The 22406-nt window shown below is 42.7% G+C and overlaps 1 protein-coding gene across 1 annotated transcript in view; it reads right to left on the reverse strand.

Annotated features, from left to right (window-relative positions):
• Positions 1-22406, reverse strand: part of CPNE9 (copine family member 9) — a 525181-nt gene that overhangs the window by 426651 nt on the left and 76124 nt on the right. Inside the window, exon 3 of the mRNA XM_082265785.1 lies at positions 1135-1175. Coding sequence (XP_082121911.1) covers positions 1135-1175 — 41 coding nt within the window. The remainder of the gene's footprint in view (positions 1-1134; positions 1176-22406) is intronic.

The following is a 22406-nucleotide window of genomic DNA, read 5'->3' on the forward strand; positions in this document are numbered from 1 at the left end:
CAATTTTTCAGTTTTTTATTTGTTAAAAAGTTTGAAATATCCAATAAATTTCATTCCACTTCATGATTGTGTCCCAATTGTTGTTGATTCTTCACAAAAAATTAAAATTTTATATCTTTATGTTTGAAGCCTGAAATGTGGCAAAAGGTCGAAAAGTTCATGGGGGCCGAATACTTTCGCAAGGCACTGTACTTCAACAATGCAATTTATTGAGTTTCTGTTTTGAAGTGCCTAATTGTGAAATGCAAACAAGAAGTGCAAAAATTAGCAAAAAAAGTGCAAAAGGAGACATATATCACTGAGTCACTGAGGTTTTAGTGGACCCTTTTCACAGGGTGACAAACATGGGCCCACTGAGGCCCCAAAGCATCATTAGATATGCCTGTTTTTGCACTTTTTTGTTTGCACTTTACCACAATGCACTTTAAAATGTAAGCTCAATAAATAATACTTCTGAGGTTCACCCATGCGATGTGCTGGCTTTCCATGCCCATATCACATACCAACCAACCAGCTTTTAATTGTGATTTTTGCAGTCTAAGCCAGGGGGCTCCAAACTTTTCAAACAAAGGCTGGCTTTTAGACTTTAGGGGGGGCCACACTGTGCCCAGTGGGAGTAAACAATGCCTGATCTTTGGTATTAGGGGGAGAAATAGTCAGTGTCAGGGAGAGGAATAGTGCCCCATTTTTTGTTGTTAGTGGAAGGAATTATGCCTCATCGGTGTCAGTGGCAGGAATAGTACCCCATTGTTGGTGTCAGTGGCAGGAATTTTGCCTCAAGGGCTGGATAAAGGCAAGCAAATGGTCACATGTGGCCCAAGGGCCACAGTTTTGAGACCACTAGTCTAGGCCTAAATCTGAAATGAGGATCCTAATTCAATAAGGAAAACAAAACGTTAGCTCACTTTTCATACATTGTTTCCTAAATTGTCTGTCTAACATTATCCGAAAGAATGGTGAGTGTGAAACAAAGGAAATCTGATTTCTGTATAATATTTTGGTTAACAGCAACATTTACTGCAAAGGAAACCCAAGGCCTGTGTTCTGCGAATATGCGCCTACATGGACAAATATTTATATGGAAATCTATTACTACCAATAGTTCACATGGTCATTGACACTGTAAGCACTAACCTGGGTCAGACTTGGAAAATGTGTCCATATCCAGCAAACTCCTGTAAAGAAAGAGATAAAGAATATGATAGTAAGAGGAGAAAGAAAGAGAAAAAGACACAGAAAAAAAGGCAAATTGTGTAACCAAAAGCAGATATCTTCCACGTCCTACCCATCACTATTCTCTCCCATAAACTTTGATCCCTTCAGTAACCGATATGGAATTTTATACGGGCCTTATTAAACCCTGCCTTAATAAGAATACTCTTTACAAACCCAAGCCAAAAGGAGGGCTGGGAGTACCTAACATTACTCATTATAAAGTTGCTCAAATAGCATCACTAATCAAACTACCTTCTGTTTCTGAACCCCCATTATGGACTCTTCTAGGTATATGTAGCACTGCCCCCTTGGAGGTTGCTGGTAGTTGCATGTTCTTCTTTACCCTTTGACCCTGTGAACTGTCCAGCCCACCAGACACTCAAGGTTTAGACATGTTGTGTACACCTTTAAATAACACACTGACACAATGCAAATCTGTTTTAACTCTTAGGTTTATAATAATAATAATAACTAGTTATAGTAACAAGCAACACCAATACACACAGTATCAGACAGTAAGTGAATGAATCTCTCAGAAAGCTATATAAAATACTCCTACTAAAGGGGAACTCCAGGTCGGCCTACAGTACCTGTATCCTAATGAGAGATGAGGTAATCTAGATACCAGTAGTGTGTCCCCTTTAAAAGCAATAAAATAGCAATGTTTAAAATGCAAGGCCTTGCTATTATCTTCACCGGCAGTTGGAGCTCAAAGAACAAATGATTCCCAAGCATAGCACAGTGTGAGACAGGCAATGCTAGATAGCTGGTTCCGATTAATGATGATCCACTAACTGATCCAAATGTAAGGTGTCTGTATACAGTGTTCAAGAGATGCTGTAGCAATTGATAGCTGGACTTTGATCAGGTGCTCTCTCACCAATCCTGATGACCCTCTTATAACTCCTGGAAGAACAAGCAAAGTCAACTCTCCACGCAGTGCTGGCACAAGGCCATCCAGCGCCCAGGGCTAAGATGTCAAAGTCTGCCCCCCCTTTCCTCAGGGTTAGGGTTAGGGTCAGGGCTTCCACATCCCTGTCATAAACAATTGTAACCAGGGCAGCCGCCCCTCTTGCCCCCTCCTGTCTCCACGCTGTGAGACACTGAGATGGCTGTGCTCTACTAATTCAGTGGGTCCCACCAAATCCGACACGATCAGCGATGCTGCAGGAATGTCCATGACGTAGCGTGTGTCATCCGTCCTGCCTGGGCTGAGTCTGCAGATGGCTGGGTCGCATGCAGTAGACTGCAGTCCTCTTGCTCTCTGCGGCGGACGGATGCACACGCGATGGATCCCGGGAAGCAAGAGAGCCCTGGGCCTGATCAGCCGATCCCTTTATAATCTCTCCCACTTTATTCTCCTGGAGTGAATGGCCTGCTGAGAGGTGTAGTCCACAAACAGTTCAGCTGTGTAGTAATACCTTTCAAGGGACTGGTCTGAGAAAACAGATAATAAGTTTGCAGTGTCAGATAACTGTAGTCCTCTCCCAGCTACATACATATAGATATGTCCAGTCCACCCAATGTCCCTTTTCTTCCTTATTGAATTCCATCCTCCCTTACCTCCCAAACCTCTCAACCCAATCTTGGTGGACACTCTGTCTGTCTGGGAATCTGATACTGTGTAGTTTTAGCTCACCACATCTCCCTTTGCTTAATCTATTCAATTGCCCTTTGACAACCCCTAGACGACCTCCACCAATTTTGTTGGTGGATCTTGTAAGTCCTTACAGCGGAGCTCCACTCAAAAGGTGAAGATCTTTTTGTGTGCATCCTCCTCCCCCCTCCACTGCCACATTTGGCACTTTTAGGGGGGAGCAGGTACCTGGTTTTGACAAGTACCTGCTCCCACTTCCGGCTCAGATCACCACAGTGAACTGACCTGAAAGTTTGACCCCCCTCCTTCCCCTGCAGTTCTCTGGGACACATCACAGGTCCCAAAAGACTATGAGACCATTCACAAGGCGCAGCATGACTCACACTTGCGCAGTAGGAAACAGGCTGTGAAGGCGCAAAGCCATATTTCCTGTTTTACTATCTTTCAGATGCTGAGGCCTGCATCTGAATTAAAGAAGAAACGGCTCGGGTGAGGACATTGCTGAATCCCTGGAGTTGTAAGTGTCCTTATACTAAAAGTCAGCAGCTTCAAAATAAGTAGCTGCTGACTTCAGCCCGAAGGTAAATTTGATAACCCATCCCACATTTTAAAGTAGGTACCGCCCAAGCTCCTCCCAATGCCCCCTGAAGTGTCCAATCTGTCCTGCTATAAGTCGCTGATCACCGCCATTACTAGTAAAAAAATAAAGTAAATAAAAATGCCATAAATCTATCCCCTAGTTTGTAGACACGATAACTTTTGCGCAAACCAATCAATATACACTTATTGGGATTTTTTTAAACAAAAAAATCTAGCAGAATACATATTGCCCTAAATTGATGAAGAAATTAAATGTTTTAATTTTTTTTATTGGATATGTTTTATAGCTGAAAGTAAAAAATCTAAATCTTTTTTTTTTTAAAAGTGTTGGTCTTTATTTGTTTCTAGTGCAAAAAATAAAAACCACAGAGGTGACCAAATACCACCAAAAGAAAGTAGGTCAGCAAATAATATTACGGGTACCCCTTCTTCTCTGTGAATTGAGGGACATGGAAAGGATCAGTGGATGGCTGTGACCCTCTTCTGATCCCGTGTGTAGACAGGCACATTCAATGCTTTTTTCTTTTTTTTTCTACTTGAAAGGACAAGGAAAATGAGCCTCCCACAATGGAAACAAAAGTTAGCCAACGAAAGTCTCAGCATTGTCAGGAGCAAGAAGAAAAAAGGAAGCATGTGGGACTAAGCAGCCCCCATCCACAGAAGATGCCTCTCTTACCTTCCTCCAGCACTGACTCCTCATAGGAGCTGGGTTCTCTCCTCTGCCCTGGATCCCCCGTAATTATTAATTGATGCTCCCTGCCCCTTCCCTCTGCTGCCTCCCAGAGAAGATGGAGCCTCGAGGCATTGGAGGGAGATGAGTGGAGCCAATTCTAGACACGGAGGAGGAATTTAAATCCTCCTCAGCTCTAAATGCTGGGGCCTCGCTCTGTCCTGGCTGTCATGTGACGATGATGATGTCACTGGTTGCTAGATGCTAAGCGGCAGGCGATACTAGCAACCAGTGCAGGAAAGGCCGAAACTGGTTACCCCAAGAAAACCCATTTCCCCTGGCTCTTAGCTGGGAACGGAACTCCGCCCCTCAAACCTTCTGCAATTCAGCTCCTCCCAGCGTCGCCTTTCCAGTCAATCTGAACTCTGCCCCTCCAGCCCTCTGCTCTCCAGTTTCGCCCCTCCAGCCCTCTGCACTCCAGCTCCTCCCATTCTCCCTCTGTGTAATCTAAGTTAGTTTCAGTACAACACCTGGCCAGCGGATTGGAGGGTTGGATCGGATTGGGCCTGCCTGCCGCCCAGCCTGGACTTGACTCGGGGCTATCAATTCAGGACCAGCACCATGAGACCCGGGGCTTTTTGGGGGCCCACTCTGGGCTATAGCCCCTGTCAGCCCCTCCTTCCCGATGCCACTGCCTGTAGGTAAAAATCACCAAGGTATCTATTTATTCTGTGCTACCTCATCTTTTTTATTATACAAAAAATGTTGGGTAATTTATTGCACTTATGTGCCCTAAAATTAACTTAAGTGTATTATTTACTGACATTTTGTGTTTACTTAACTGTTGCACTAATATGTGACATAAAAAGATATAATGCTTAGGGATTTTATGCAATCTGCAGCCCTAAAATAATTTTTTAAAATGTGTGCAAAAAATGCAAAAACAGCTCTGGCAGTGAAAGGGTTCATGCTTGTTCAGAATATATAATAATTTAATGTGCACAGTCTGAGCACAGGTTCACTAAAGATGAAATGAGAAAAGAAAAAAAAAAAAAGATACCGAGGGATAAAAGAGAGACTTACAAATGGAAGACAGGGGAGATTGTGTAAGGGAACAAAAGTGCAGCTACACCTTTACCATGCTGTAAACGTACAAGATAATGTATGCATTAACATCCATTCTATGTACTTCTGTCTTTGTAGGATGTTCTCACTTCCACCTCGCTGGAAGGCAGCAATGTGACGTGAACATCCTACATAGCCATCAATTAATGTTTGCTGTCCTGGCGTTTACCTGTGGTAAAAAAACAAGCTTTACAGTGCAGGAAAACACAGAGATATAAAGAAATCCCAAGAGAGAGAGAAAGAGAGGAGAGAGATGAGAGATAAAAGAAAATGAAAAAAAGTGTGTGTATGGGGTAGAGAGAAGAGAGGGAGTGAGAGAGAGAAGAGAAAGAAAGAGAGAGCGAGAGAGAAGACAGAGAAAGAGAGCGAGGAAAAAGAACAAGAGAGAAAAGAATGAAAGAAAAAAGAGAAAGAGAGAAAAGAGAACAAGAGAGAGAGGAGAAAGAGTGAAGGAGAAAGAAGAGGGAGAGCAAGAGAGAAGACAGAGAAAAGATAGAGAGAAAACAAGAGAGAAGATAGAGAGAGAGTGAGAGAGGAGAGAAAGAAAGAGCGAGAGAGAGAGAGCAAGAGTAGAGAAAGAGAGAAGAAGAAAGAAGAGAGAGCAAGAGAAAAGATAAAATGAAAAGGCAGAGCATGAAAGACGACAGAGAGAAGACAGAGAGTGAGAGCAAAAGAGAAGATAGAGAGTGAGTGAGAGAGAAGAGAGACAATGAGAGAGAAGAGAAGGGGAGCGAGAGAGAAATTAAAGGGAGCACAAGAGAATAGAAAGAGAGAGCGAGAGAAGAAAAAGAGAGCAAGAGAAGAGACCGAGGGAGAGAGAGAGAGAAGAGCAAGAGAGAAGAGAAAGAGAAGAGGCAGAGCAAGAAATAAGATAGAGAGAAGAGAGGGAGAATGAAGATAGAGGGAGAGCGAGAGAGAAGATAGAGAGGGATTGAGAGAGAAGAGAAAAGAGAGAAAGAAAGAAGACAGAGAGAAGATAGATAGGGTGAGAGAGAGGATAGAGAGGGAGTGAGAGAGAAGAGAGAAAGTGAGAGAGAGCAAAAGAAAAAAGAGAGAGCAAGAACAAAGAGACCGTGAGAGAGAAGAGAGAGTAAAAGAGAAAAGAGAGAGTGAGAGGAGAAAGAGAGAGTGAGAAAGAAGAGAGAGGAAGAGGGGAGAGCATAAGATAGAAGAGAGAGAACAAGAAAGAAGAGGGAGAGTGAGAGAGAAGAGAAAGAGAGAGTGAAAGAGAAGAAGCTGAGCAAAAAAGAAGATAGAGAGTGAGAGGGAAGAGATCGAGAGAGAGTGAGAGAGAAGAGAGGGAAAGAGGAGAGAGCACGAGAGGGAAGAGAAAGAAGATAGAAAGCCAAAGAGAAGAGAGCAAGAAAGAAGAGAGTGAGAAACTGAGAGAGAAGAGGGTGCAATAAAAAGAAGAGGGATGAGAGGAGAAAGACAGGGGGGGGGGGGATATAAGAGATAATAAGAAAAGTTTGAGGGGGTGAGAGAGGAGATTGATATAAGATAGGGTGACCAGTCATCCATATTTTTAGATGACTGTCCCTGGGGGAAAAAAATGTCCCCGATTTCTTTCCAGCTTTATTAATGGCATCCCCGTCCCTGGCAGGTGCAGGGTAATCCGTCTCAGCAACATTTCTGTGACGGGATTGGAGCAGGAGAAGGGAGAGGAGGGGTCTGTCTGGTCCGAGGTGTCTGGGGTTATTAATGGTGTCACATGCAAATATTACCAGGTGTCCCTAGTCCCCAGTCCCTCCCCTTCTGCAGACCCTGTTACGGGAGCGGAGGACATGGATTATTTGTTGCCTTGTCTTTTCTTGTGACAGTGTAATGCACACCGGGACCTGCACTGATGACCTAGAGCAAAGTAAGCTCAGGTGTTATTAAAAAATATAAAATTGTTTCATACATAAGTATATATTCACTAAGCTTTTCACAAGGATAAGGAACTCTATTTTCAGTAATTTTCCAATCCCACTGAATTGAGCTCAAAATAATTGTCACATTTTTCAAAATAATATTTAGGTGTTTTAGCTTTTTGAACTGAGCCTACTTGACTAGGGTAGCTCAGAGGTCGCCACCAAACTCCTACCTAACCCCTTTATAAAAATCCAACCCCCTTTAACCCGCCTTTAAAAAAACAGTTGACACAAGGTGGAGTTAAATGGCCATCAGGCCTTTTATTAAACAAAGAAGTAATGAATAACAAATACATAACAATAACCAAAGATAGATGTCCCCAGTCACAAAACACTGACTTGGGGAATTAACAGTTGCCCACAGACCTTACAGGTCTACCACTACCTGGTCCCTCTTATTGGACCACACCCAACCCAAGAATACCATACCAACGATGGTTCCCCAATTGTATCACCACCAACAATTTTTAACCCCATCCAAGGGATCCCAACCACCATCTCAACACCTACATCCTTCAATCCCCTCATCTTAACTCAGGGAGGAAGGGCAGGACGTTCATCCGATGGCTTCCAATTGTTCCTGGACTCCACTCCCAGGGGACTCTGATTGTTAATGTCCCACCCCTTCCTACAGTCTACTCTCCTATGCTCCTCCCCATCACCCCAGCTACTTCACTAATCACGTAAGTAAACCTTACTTCTCTTCTCATAAACACGTTAACTCTATGCTGTCCGGTTCCCCTTCCACCCTGTCATGCCAGCCCTACGCTCATTCGTTCCTCCTAGCTCCGTGCCTTCCTGTCTACTTCCATCACCCTGCATCCAGAATGAAATAACTTTGGGTGGAGGCTAGGTTCAGACTTTTATGCATCGGGAACGCGCACAAAATTGCAGACTTTCCCAGCATGTAGAGAAACGTGCTGTGCTGTAGCAGATGAGTGGCAGTGCATTAAATATTATTAGCACCCCCATGCATCTGCAAATGTGTGCATTTTTGTGCAGGCAAAAATCACAAGGTGCTACAGCACCATGCGGTTCTGGGTGGAGCACCTCAGGAATAGAGCCAGGGACATCTTTTTCCACATTTCTCAGGTTTAGGGCAGCCGTTTGAAATGAATGGGCTGCCTTACATGTGACATGTGGGAATAACAAGCAGAAATGCGCCCACGCTTTATTGCACCTGTAGGTAAGAACCAAGCCTAAGTGAAAAAAATATTTGCTGTCGAAAGTTTAATCAACCTAAAAAACCAACCTATGCATTTTGGTCAGATGAATAACCTACTGAGTGCTTTTATATCTCAAAAAAAAAAAAAATCAAGATCTTACTGCCTTAAGCTGGCCACACACAGCTTGAATTTAAGCCGATTTCTGCTGAAATTTTAGCCATGTGTAGCCCTTTTAGCACCACTTGCTTCAACAAAGTGTATTTAAAAATCCACTGAGCCAGGTGGAAAATGATGGACCGTACAGTAAATGCAGCCTATCAGATGCCCGCCATTGTTCGGATATTCAGACAGCTACAGATGCTGCAGCTGTCTGAATGCAATAACCATCAGTCCAGATTACTTCATCCATGTATGGATGATGGAATCTATTGAATGAAATCCAGAGGCGTAACTAGAACCTTCAGGGCCCCGGGGCAAGAAACCATGTAGGGCCCCCCGAACCCCTGGCCAGGGGCCCTTCCCTTCAAGCCTGGGGCTCTTCCCACTGATCTTGGGGCCCTTTACTCTCGTTGCGGGGCCCTTTATTACGGTCCCGCAGCGGGACCCTTTCACAAGTTCTGCAGTGGGCCCCCTTCCTGCCATCTTGGGGCCTCCCTAAGGTGGTGGAATGCCAGGGCCTGGTTGCAAGTGTGACCTTTGTGATCCTGGAAGTTCACCCACTGGAGTCAGAAGTTTTTATTTTTTGGTATTTTAATTGTAATATATATTTTTTTTTTTTTTTACAATGTCACTATGACTCTGTCCATTCAGAAAAGGAAAGAGCTGGTAAATTACATATTTACTGACCCCTTCCTGGTTCTCTATTGTGACACATCCCCTGCAGCAACCAGCAGGAGAGGGAGCACAGTATGGGGGGGGGGGACTAGGGGAGCACACAGGGGCCCAGGGACAGCGGAACACAAGTGAACTGGATAGGAGGAGTGGCGGGGCAGCATTCAGGGGAACCAATCCCCTCCATTTTGCTCCTGCAGCTACAGGACGAAAAAGGAGGAGAGTGATTTCTCTACATGCTGCCCCCGCCGCCCCTCCTAACCAGGTGTACAGGGGAGCCGCACAGGCCCCCTGGAGCATTAGGGCCCGGTTGCAATTGCAGCCCCTGCAACCCTTGTAGTTACGCCCCTGATGAAATCTAACAGCGTGTGGCCAACCCTAGTTTCCCTCTCTGCTCCACACTTCTGTAGGGTCTCATTTTTTTTGCTGCAAAAAATAAAAAAGGGTCACTACTTCCGCTGCATTTTCTATCATCTAAAAAAAATAAATAAAACTTGACCAGTGAAAATTGTACCTTGGCAGCAGACAGTGGACGGAGTTGGGAACTCAATCACCAAGATAGAGTACACAAGAAGATATGAAAAGTGTGTGGGTGATTCAACTCCCCAGCACCCACCATCAGCTAGTATCAGTTACATGGTAGGTAAGGTTAAAAAAAGACAATAGTCCATCCAGCTTAAAGATGTATAGGCTTAAAGCTGTACAGTCCACTTTCCCTTTAAACTGATATCCTGAGCTGTAATAGAGTTTATTAAAAGCTCTCAATTCAGTGCATAGAACTTCCCAGAATTGCAGTTTAATTTGTCATTATGTTAAATGCGTCAGATTTCTCAGTATTCGGGAATGTATTTGTTGCTATTGCCATCCCTTTATTAAAGACACATACACAGGATATGCAGAGAAATTGAATCAATCTCGCACCAGTACACATATAGAATATTTATTATCTATGAATAATGCAGGTAAGTTTTATTTCAGCCTTCCAGAAGCTGCACTGTATAGAAATCATTTCATTATTATTTCCCTATGTGTGTTAATGTAGTCATAATGGTACTTGGAAAACGTGTCTACCAGTATAAATATTATGTATACATTAAAATGGCTCACGGGACAAAATGGAAAACGCAGCAGCAATTATAATTTAGAATTATGCAAAGAGTTGGCTTAATGTACAGTGTACTGGAAACAGTGCATGGATACAGTAGTCAAACAGAACCTTTAGCGTATATACAAATTATTTACAGTATACATACACATACTATATAGGCAACAGTATGTGGGTACAATTCCAAATTATACAATTCAAAGGTGAAAACTGAAGAGTACTGTTAGGCTTGGTTCAAATCTATGCGTGGTGGGAACATGCCCAAAATCGCGTGTTTTCCTGACAGGCTGACACACACAGGAACACGCTGCTCTTTAACAGATGCTTATTGGCCCCCCACACATGAACAACTGCATGAATTTTCAGTGTGGCACAATTTTACAATAGGGTAGGGGACTTCTTTCCCCATGTTTCCCAAGGAAGGAAGAAAAGTAGCTTCAGAGGAGAAGGGATTGAAGGAAGAGAAAGAAGGGGGAAAAAAAAGAAGGAAGATATAGAGGAGAAAGGATGGGAGGAAGGGAAGAAAGAAAGGAAAAAAAATAGGAGAAAGAATGGACAGGAAGAAGGAAGGACGGAATGGAGATATAGAGGACAAAGGATTAAGGGAAGGAAGGAAGATAAAGAGAAAAGGGATGAAAAAGAAGATAAGAAAAAAGGAAGGAAAGTAGATAAAGAGGAGAAAGGATGGGAGCAAGGGAAGGGAAGAAGGAAGGAAGGATGATAAAAAGGAGAAAGGATTGAAGGACGGGAGGAAGGAAGATAAAAAAGGAGAAAGGTTGGAAGGAAGGTAGGATGATAAAGAGGAGTAAGGATTAAAGGGAGGGAGGAAGATAAGAGAGGAGAAATGATTGAAGGACGGGAGGAAGGAAGATAAAGAGGAGAAAGGATAAAAGGGAGGGAGGAAGATAAAAGAGGAGAAAGGATTGAAGGACAGGAAGAAGGAAGATAAAGAGGTGAAAGGTATAAGGAAGGAAGATAAAGAGGAGAAAGGTAGGTAGGAAGGAAGGAAGGAAGGAAGATAAAGAGGAGAAAGGTAGGAAGGAAGGGAAGGAAGGTAGGAAAGAAGATAAAGAGGAGAATGGATTGAAGGACAGGAAGAAGGAAGATAAAGAGGTGAAAGGTAGGTAGGAAGGAAGGAAGGAAGGAAGGAAGGAAGGAAGGAAGGAAGGAAGGAAGGAAGGAAGGAAGGAAGGAAGGAAGATAAAGAGGAGAAAGGTAGGAAGGAAGGGAAGGAAGGTAGGAAAGAAGATAAAGAGGAGAATTGATTGAAGGCATAGAAGGAGGGTGGAAGGAGAAGTGGAGGAAGGAAGAGAGAGAGAGGAGAGATAAAGGAATTAATCAAGGTAAGACGAAGAGCAGAAAGGACAGAAAGAAGGAAGGGGGAAAAATCAAGGAAGGAAGGAAAGAAGTATAAGGAGAAGAAAGACAGGTATAAATAAAGAGAGAAGAGACAAAGAATAAAGGAAGGGCAGATAGGTAGATCACAGTAACTTATTCTTTTCTGCATACATTTTTTTGTGAAAATTTTGCTCTCTTATCCGATCCCTTTTTGCCGTTCAGGCTTCATTTAAAAGTCCATTCACTAAAAACAGGGTCACAAACAGACTTAAAAATAGATAACATGAGACTGAACAGGCGTGTATCTATAAATATAGATTCTGGGGTAACTTCTGAATTATGTTCCCTTTCTGCCTCCCATAATCCCATTTCCCAGCAACCATCCTAGATATGTCCTAATGTTTTATTGATGTCGATATACTGAACCATTCCAAGTCATTCTCGCTGTTATTATACCTTCTATAAAGGTTAAACGCAGCTCCGTAACCTGTATCAGGAAACATGGCAATAATAATTACATGTAGCACTTAATATCCTACATCTATAATCATGGCCAACATAACGGCTTGTTATTTTAATAGAATTGCCTTAATCTCTCAATTATACCTTACTGGATGAATTGGGTTTTAGCTGTGATCTATCTTGCTCATATATTAAGAACGTAATGCAGCTGCTATACAGGGCAATACGCTGTACTGTATCATTAGCTATCACTGACTGTGGAAAATGTTGCATTTCATGTGGAAATCAAGATCCCAGAGTCTGGAGGAAGAGTGGAGTGGCACAGAATCCAAGCTGCATGAGGTCCAGTCTGAAGTTTCCATTCAGTGATGATTTGGGGAGAAATGTCATCTGCTGTTGTTGGTCCACTGTGTTTTATCAAGCCCAAAGTCAGCACAGCCGTCTACCAGGAAATTCTAGAGCACTTCATGCTTCCCTCTGCTGACCATCTTTATGGAGATGCTGATTTCATTTTCCAGCAGGACTTGGCATCTGCCCACACTGCCAATACCTGGTACCAATACCTGGTTTAATGATCATGTGGGATATTGTCAAGAGGAAGATGAGAGACACCAGACCCAACAATGCAGATGAGCTGAAGGCCGCTATCAAAGAAACCTGAGCTACCATAATACCTCAGCAGTGCCACAGGCTGATCGCCTCCATCCCACGCCTCATTGATGCAGTAATTCATTCAAAAGGAACCCTAACCAAGTATTGAGTGCATACTATACTGTACATGGACATACTTTCTTAGTAAGCCAACATTTCTGCATTCAAAACCCTTTTTTTTTCATTGGTCTTATGTACTATTCTAATTTTCTGAGATACTGAATTTTGGGTTTTCACTAGCTGTAAGCCATAATCATCAAAATTAAAAGAAAGAAATGCTTGAAATATATCACTCTGTGTGTAATGAATCTATATAAAATCTGAGTTTCACTTTTTGAATTGAATTACTAAAATAAATTAACTTTTTGGTGATATTCTAATTTTATAGGATGCACCTGTGTACAGTGGGTACGGAAAGTATTCAGACCCCCTTAAATTTTTCACTCTTTGTTATATTGCAGCCATTTGCTAAAATCATTTAAGTTCATTCTTCTTCCTCATGAATGTACACTTAGCACCCCATACTGACAGAAAAACACAGAATTGTTGACATTGTTGCAGATTTATTAAAAAAGAAAAACTGAAATATCACATGGTCCTAAGTATTCAGACCCTTTGCTGTGACACTCATATATTTAACTCAGGTGCTTTCCATTTCTTCTGATCATCCTTGAGATGGTTCTACACCTTCATTTGAGTCCAGCTGTGTTTGATTATACTGATTGGACTTGATTAGGAAAGCCACACACCTGTCTATATAAGACCTTCCAGATCACAATGCATGTCAGAGCAAATGAGAATCATGATGTCAAAGGAACTGCCTGAAGAGCTCAGAGACAGAATTGTGGCAAGGCACAGATCTGGCCAAGGTTACAAAAAGATTTATGCTGCACTTAAGGTTCCTAAGAGCACAGTGGCCTCCATAATCCTCAAATGGAAGACGTTTGGGACGACCAGAACCCTTCCTAGAGCTGGCCGTCCGGCCAAACTGAGCTATCGGGGGAGAAGAGCCTTGGTGAGAGAGGTAAAGAAGAACCCAAAGATTACTGTGGCTGAGCTCCAGAGATGCAGTCAGGAGATGGGAGAAAGTTGTAGAAAGTCAACCATCACTGCAGCCCTCCACTAGTCGGGGCTTTATGGCAGAGTGGCCCGACGGAAGCCTCTCCTCAGTGTAAGACACATGAAAGCCCGCATGGAGTTTGCTAAAAAACACCTGAAGGACTCCAAGATGGTGAGAAATAAGATTCTTTGGTCTGATGAGACCAAGGAACAATGTCAACAATTCTGTGTTTTTCTGTCAGTATGGGGTGCTATGTGTACATTCATGAGGAAGAAGAATGAACTTAAATGATTTTAGCAAATGGCTGCAATATAACAAAGAGTGAAAAATTTAAGGGGGTCTGAATACTTTCCGTACCCACTGTATATACTGTACATACATATATATATATATATATATATACATATATCTCAGGTTATATCATGATGGATTTTGGCACAGATGCGTTTATATAATAAGGAAGCGAACAGAGCGGGTATTATGTGCATTGTTGACAACTACAGTATTTTATTTCTTGGCAAACCTAAGGCTTAGTTCATAGTTGTCCGTGAAGATTCTTTTTCTAAGAAATGTCCTAGAAAATGTAACAACTTTGGAATGAAGTCACTTTTTTTGAACATTAGTCCTAGTGAAAGTCCTTACTTGGCTCCTTTGAATTAATATCTTAACCCCATTATGACAACATAATGCATATTTGCGGCAGCACGGTGGGTGGGTCTTACTGGCCTCCAGCATCATGGCCCACTTAAGATGAAATCATTTAGGGAACTAACAATGTTGATAAACTCAGTAAGTGCTCCATTTATAAAGCAGCCATATGGCCTTACTGCGGCCTTACCGCTACTTATAAAACACATCAGTGTGCTTCACAAATGTACATTGACTCCTCTTGCAAGCAGAACGCTATTCAAAGACATAAAAAAAACATGTAAAAGTCATGTGACCAACCTCTTCTCCAATTATGGAGTTTACTCTGCAGCTTTAAGCAAAGAGAACTCTGTAGGACACTGGAGGCGCGACACTTTGGTCTTCAATTTATGAATGGGATGTAGAATGTAGACTACAGTGGGGAGTATTATGGCAGTGTGCTGTGGAGAGTAACAAGGAAAATCCACACTTTGTTTAAATTGGTCCTTTTGTCTACCCAGTTTGCCTTTAACCTGAGTTTTATTTAAAAGATATCTAAAACTAAGAAAAAACACATCATATTTTGCAGCTTACCAGTCCTGAGATGTGGTGGCTGTGTTAGTTGTGGCAGCGGAGGACTGGGCCAGGGGGCAGGGGGACAATTTCCCCCTGGGCCGCTTCGATGCTCTTTAAAAAGGCTGCACCGCTTCTGCCACAGACATGCTTAAAGTATTCCTGGTGAAGAGAAGTAAAAAGTCCCCACTGCTGACCTACTGAGTGCAGGATGAAGACGAGGACAGAGCGCAGACCTCCCCTCCAGCATGGATGGTGTAAACTATGTCTGAGCAGAGACCAGTTCCATGCCCCACTGGAGACTCTCCACCCCCAGGCAGACCCGACAGAGCTGTCTGAGCTCCCCCCAATTGCCCCCTGCTGACCAGGTTGGGAACCCTGATTCGACTGGTGAGTAGAGAGTACCTGGAGCGGACCTTCAGCCTGGTATGGGGGTTAGGAGGAGGCCAGAAAGAGGGAAAGTGAAAGGGAGGCCGAGTTGCTGCACCATGGGCCTCTGGTTTGTACTTGTCCCCTGGGTCGAAAGTTGCCAGTCAGCCCCTGAGTTGTGATGTGGTTATGCAATTTAGGGCTGTCCTGTGCCTACATATATGTTGTAGCACCTATCTTTTAAAATGTTGCCAATGGATATGTTGGAAGTTCAAGAGTATCATTATTAGGGCCTGTTTTTAACTTCCTGCCTGTAATGTTCCGGTACCTTTGGTACCCTAAATTACTCTTTTCACAAGTGTATGCGCCCCACCATTCTCTTTTGGAAAGGTGCGCATACACCTTTAAGACTGAAGCTGTCATCACTCAGCGCCGGACTAGATGGCTATTTAAAGCTCCGGTTCTCACTCACATGTGTTCGTTCAAACACCCTTACCTGGATGCTAACTTGGCTTGAAGCTTTCGTGCTTGCAAGCATACCTCGCTGACGGAACCTCGCTGCGCTGATCCCTGCATCCCGCTTCCAGATCATCCGCTCCTCCTGAACCAACCTTCGGCTGTATTGCTATTAGTGCTAAGTACCCCGCAGGAGAACCCTCTATAAACTTATACTAAGCTTACACTATCTAGCTCTGCATAGTAAAGACTATTTATCACATCTGCATATCTAGATTGCTAGCTCTTAAGACTACTGCTACTTATTCCTGCACTGGGTTGATCACTCTTGTATGTCCACCTGCTACTCTGTCATCTGCTACCATACATGATTGCTAAACCTACCTGCATCCATCTGCTACTGTCTTACCTTCAAGTGTCTGTCACCTACCACCTCCACTCAACCTGTCTCTTAAATCTTCATCACTGTGTTACTATATACATAAAGTCACTCTAGGAACCAGCTTTTTGAGTGTGTGTATTTACTAGCTGAATTAAGACCTTCCACACATGATGAGTCATTGAGGTTGGGAATGGTATCTCAGCATCTCTCTTACATGACTACTGAAGTGGAATATTTCTGCAGCTGAAAATCCACACCACACATGAAACGCAGGAGCGTTACACTGCCCCACCCCTCGGCCAACTGTCCTATGTGTTTTACCCCCAAACAAAGAACTCTAAGGCCAGAGGCTGAAACTAACAGTATGCTGATTCAACATTAGGGAACCTAGAACAAAAATCTATATAGGAAGGGTACAACCTAGTTTGCCTAGTTTGTAAATTGTAAACTGTTCTGGCAACAAAAGTGCACAAATTGTGCAGAGCCAGCAACAATAAGGGAACTTAAAGTAGGCAGCCGCACACTGCAACAGAATACCAATCATAGACTTCTTTACTGTAGTAAAGACAGGTACAGTCACAAGACTCTAACGAATAGATTAACGCGTTTCACACATCTTGTGCTTAATCATAACAAGGGGTCAGTTGCGAGGTCAGTGTTAAAATAGGTGAAAACAGACCTGTTAACCGCCAAACCAAATCAACACAAATGACCCCTGCTTGACAAGCATAGAAAAACTTCCAATTAATTAAAACCATACAAAATGGTACAATGCACAGAAAAGAAAACACATATATTTAGGGTATATTTAACATTAAACACCTGACAGAGAAATGAATACATTAAAAGCCAAAATTCCAAAATAAAAGAAAAAAAGGAACAACTCTACAGACTTCCATCCCATGTCAGAAATCCACAAAATAGAGGAACAAATAGTAAAAATATGAACCCCATCAGACTCACTGGAACGGTGGATTGACTAAGATTATCAGCTCCGCAGGAGGGGAGATGGGCATAGGACCCGTTGTCACTCACAGAAATTAGTGACATCCCACTCAAAGTTAAGTCCTGAGGGGATATGGGTCTGCAGTTGAAAAATCTAATAAACTTTCCTCCTGCACAGGAGACGAAAAACATCTCCACCTCACTTGGGAACTTGTACTTTCTCCACTACTTGGACTGAAACCGCTGACAGGTTCCCAACATGGCAGTCGTTAAAATGACCTGGCTGGATTGCGCTGGCATGTACAGTAGGAATCTGGAACCTTTTGCTAGATACAGGAATGTCCTACAAGAGGCATTATGTATGGGTGGCTGTGTTCTGCCCCTGACAGTCCAAGCTTCCTAGACCAAGGTTTCTGTTATCTATGTAGAAATTTGAAAGAAGGGTTGGTGCCTCAAGCCAGGTAAGTTGGGACTTTATGGGCTAGTACAACAGAATTTGTGTTTATACAATTTATTGAGAAAAGATTTGATAACATAAATATATAATGATAAACATAGAGTGTGTGGGTTATAGACCCATAGGTGATAGTGAATCAAAGGAGGAGTAGTGACATGGTGATATGGTGACAATGGTATGTCTCTCTATCTGTCCACGCTTCTGGTGGCGTGAAGTCCGTAGGGAGAGATATCTTGAGTTCCTACGCGTTTCGGCGTTCTGCCTTTATCAAGGAAATTTTTTCACCATATCTGTAGATATAGTAGGTGGATAATTAGTAAGTATTGTGCTTCCAATGGAAAATATTAATTGGTCGCCTAATAATTTACATAATGGTTAAAAGAGATCTGCTCTTGGGACCTTGCTTCTGGTCCTTATATTTTCACACAGGAATTAGGGTTGGACGCTTGTCGCTGGAATGTATAAGATATGAGTAAGTAAATGGACATAAATTTGTGTCTTGTCCAGAAGCATGGACAAATAGAGAGACATACCATTGTCACCATATCACCATGCCACTACTCCTCCTTTGATTCACTATCACCTATGGGTCTATAACCCACACACTCTATGTTTATCATTATATATTTATGTTATCAAACCTTTTCTCAATAAATTGTATAAACACAAATTCTGTTGTACTAGCCCATAAAGTCCCAACTTACCTGGCTTGAGGCACGAACCCTTCTTTCAAACTATTCTCAGGGATGACGGCTAAAATTACTATAAAGGTCTTGGGAATCGCACCCACACAGTATCTATGTAGAAATTTAGCCCACATTATCAGAGATGCAAAAGCTCCTTGACTTCCCCTGAGTCACCTTCTTATAAAGGCCAACACCTGACTGGTCAATACAGATATCAGGCCCCTTATAGCTGCAGAATTTATAAATGACTACCATGTGAGGTGTGCACTAAGCCAAGCACAGGTCCGCTGTTCCACCGAGAGTGTCAGGCTGAAACAGACCCGCTCACTAATAAGGAACAAGCTTATTGTGAACCTTATATTGATCAATTCATAGGAAAGGCAGGATTTACCTCACCCTCCAAGGCAAAACATGACTAGGATTTAATTAAGAAGCACAGGGCAAGCTTTTACATTTCCTGTAAGCGAAAAAAAAGCCACAGAGAAAACAGGACTGGAAATGAGATGTACAGGTTGCCAAAGAACATTGTTTAAAATTCGGTTTTTGTATACAGCTTCAGTTAAACTGAGAAAGCTGCTTGGATGAATGAGAAAAGGTCTTCAGTATTACAGAACACATCCAGTTGAATGGGACTATACCTGCTAGCCATAACATGACCTGGATGCAGGGCTGGCCCAGTACATTGTGCTGCCTGGGCCCAAAAATGAAATGCTGCCCCCCCCCCAAAAAAAAAAAAACTCTCGCCCACCAAAAAGCCCTCACATCCATTATTTTATATAAATATAAAATTTTGTAATAATTATATATACTGCTATCTTCTTTCAATACTCACCACCGGACCGGTCCACTAAACACCTACTGTCTGTCCTCAGTCCTCCTGTCACTTCTGTGTCTGCTATGCCCACCACCCTAGAAGATCCAGCCTGCCCTGCGTGAGATGGGAGTGCGCTGATGTCTGACGTCACTGCGCACACCACAATCACGTGAGAGACGTTCCCCGGAGGAGACACTCCGCCTCCTCGTACTCATCAGTTTGCACTATTGGTGGCAGTATGAGATGGGGAAATGCCACCCGTAAAGCACCGCAAGCTGATGACACACAAAACTGCTGGAAAAAAAATCTTGGGAGTCAATTGGCTGCCCCTCTCCAAGTGCTAAGTAGTAGAACAATTCTCAAAACTCTCGCCCACCAAAAAGCCCTCACATCCATTATTTTATATAAATATAACATTTTGTAATAATTATATATACTGCTATCTTCTTCCAATACTCACCACCGGACCGGTCCACTAAACACCTGCTGTCTGTCCTCAGTCCTCCTGTCACTTCTGTGTCTGCCATGCCCACCACCCTAGAAGATCCAGCCTGCCCTGCGTGAGATGGAGTTTGCTGATGTCTGACGTCACTGCGCATACCACAATCACGTGAGAGACGTTCCCCGGAGGAGACGTTCCGCCTCCTCATACTCATCAGCTTGCACTACGGGTGGCAGTATGAGATGGGAAAATGCCACCCGTAAAGCACCGCAAACTGATGACACACAAAACAGCTGGAAAAAAAATCTTGGGAGTCAATTGGCTGCCCCTCTCCAAGTGCTAAGTAGTAGAACAATTCTCCTGCGCTCAAGTGAAAAATAGGACGGAGAGGAGGAGGAATACTTCAGACTTGAGTGGACAAAGCTTGCGGTCTTGCTGCCCCTTCAGGATCAAGAGTATCTGACTATGGAACAACAAAAGAAGAAAAAAGGGGCGCACGACCTAGTGCATTACCACTAAATAATTAATAAAAATGTTAAAAAGTATACATTATACTCACAAAGCAGGTGTGTATGGACACACATCAACATAATTCACATAAAGTCTCCAAGGTAGCCAAGGAACCGCACTGTATTAAATGGTATGCAGTGTGCCGCATGAGGCTGCTGTGTCTAGGTTGACGAGTTTCAGGGGCGAACCCCCTTCCTCAGAGCCAAAAAGAGTTGCTGCTCCAAGTGCTGCCTGGGTCCAATAGACCCAGTGGGACCAATGGTAGGGCCGGCCCTGCCTGGATGAATGAAAACCTGCACAATCACAGAGATCTCACTAATAAGGTAATGAAGAAATAAAAGAAGTCTTCAGCATCTATCAAATACTGAAATATCAGTTTTCATTGGACTGACCCTTTAACTTTCACAGTTAAAAAACACATAATTAGGGATGTGTGAACCTACCTGGGTTCAGTACGCAAACAGTTTTACAAATCTTGCCTGAGATTCACAAACTTTGTCTTGTTATTTAATTTTGGCCATTTACATAGTTTCATAGTTAGGTTGAAAAAATACATAAGTTAATCTATGTAGTTCAACTAATAGAAAAAAAAACAACAAATAGAAAACCTCTATGTACAGAATGCTTTGCCCACAGCTGATCCAGAGGAAGGCAAAAAATACCCCCAATGAAGTATGATCCAACTTGCTACAGCAGGAAAAAGAAAATCCTTGCTGATCCCCCAGCTGGCAATTTTATATTCCTTGGATCAACTATCCCTGGAGTTATTGCCTATAAATGCTAATATCCTGTTACATTTCGTGCTTTTAGGCATGCAACCAGCTATTTTTTTATTGACAATGTTATGGGGGACATATACCTATGCCAAAAATTAAATAAAAAATTAGGTAGAGCATTGTCAGCGCTCCCTAAAAAAATAGGTCCAACACACACCTAAAATAAGGCTACTGACTAGGACAACGACTATATATTTCATTACAATTTGTTCCTGGTTTCTGGCAGCAAACTTGAAAAGTTTTCGGACACAGGTTTGTTATTTTTCAAACTTTACGGATTGCCACAAACTGGAATTTTATCTCTACACATAACACAGGATGGCAAAAAAAACAGCCGTTGCTGATGGTCAAAAGGTGTATCAATCAATCACATGTCCCTAGAGTAGCAGCATCAATGCAAAATCGGGTCCACAGTTGCCAATTAGTTTGGAGGTGTGTAGAATAAAAATAAATGTGGCATTTATAAACTGAAACCTGAGGCAAGTAAAATTGGCCACGATCATGAATCTGAACTGTGACCTGGTTTTAATAAGCCTGCCAGAGTTATGGGATTGAACATATACTCTGGAACAGGATTCTGTGAAAAGCAGCAAGGTTTATGTGCAGCTGCAATAGTAATCTCTAAAAATCCTTCTCATGTATTATATTTAGACTTTTCTCAGCTTTCTATACCTTGTAAGAAACGACCAAGCAAGGTGAAAGAGTTTCTAAGGCATTAAAGTCAACCTGTCATATCCACCGGAGAAAAAGTGCATACAACTTGTGCCACCTGTAGTGTTTCTGTGGGGGAAGAAGAGAAGGTTTGCACTGGGCACCACCATTTAGAGCAGCCTTTCTCAACCTTTTTAACATGGAGGAATCCTTGAAATATTTTTTTGGCTTTAGGGAACCCCTGCTAATAATGAATATGTTTTCAGCTCACAGTACATTAGCGTGATGGCCAGTGGGAAGAATGCTCTTTACTTTTGGGGTCATTGGGAAGAACCCCCCCTTACAGACAGCTTAAAAGATTATTGGTGTCAGTGGTTACTTATCTAAGAGGTAGAAATTGCTTATTGTCCAAGGAACCCCTAGCAACTTCTAGAGGAACCTTAGGATTCCACAGAAACCTGGGTGAGAAACCCTGATTTAGAGAGTGCCCTGGTGCAGCCACCAGCAATATACAGAGTGGCAGTGTTGTGGTGGGTGCTGAAGCACTCTCTTTGTTTCGGCACCCTGTACTTAAATGGGCCAAAACTGTCTTGTGAAATAACCTTCGCCCTACAACAGAAGTATAGTGCAACCTGATGGGGAGAGAGGTAGCAGTGTGAGAGCATGTTTATTACATTATTATTACAGCACTATTATTACAGCCTTCCCTACCCCGACTGCCAGTGCTGGGAGGGTTACTATTACAGCCTGCCAGTGACCACCATTGCTGGAGAGGTAAACATTTACTAACACTGGCCGCCAATGAAGGAGGGTTATTACAACCACTTACACCAATGCTGGGGGTTACTATTACAGCCACTGACACCAGTTATGGGGATTTTTTTTTTTACTCCTGCACTACATGCGATGCACCATAATGTGACACCCACTTTATTGGCTAAATAAAGTCCTTTCAAGATGTCCCTTTGACCTATTTCCAAATGTT

Source organism: Pelophylax lessonae (assembly GCF_965119305.1).
Source record: "Pelophylax lessonae genome assembly, chromosome: 8".
In the NCBI taxonomy this organism is placed as follows: Eukaryota; Metazoa; Chordata; class Amphibia; order Anura; family Ranidae; genus Pelophylax; species Pelophylax lessonae.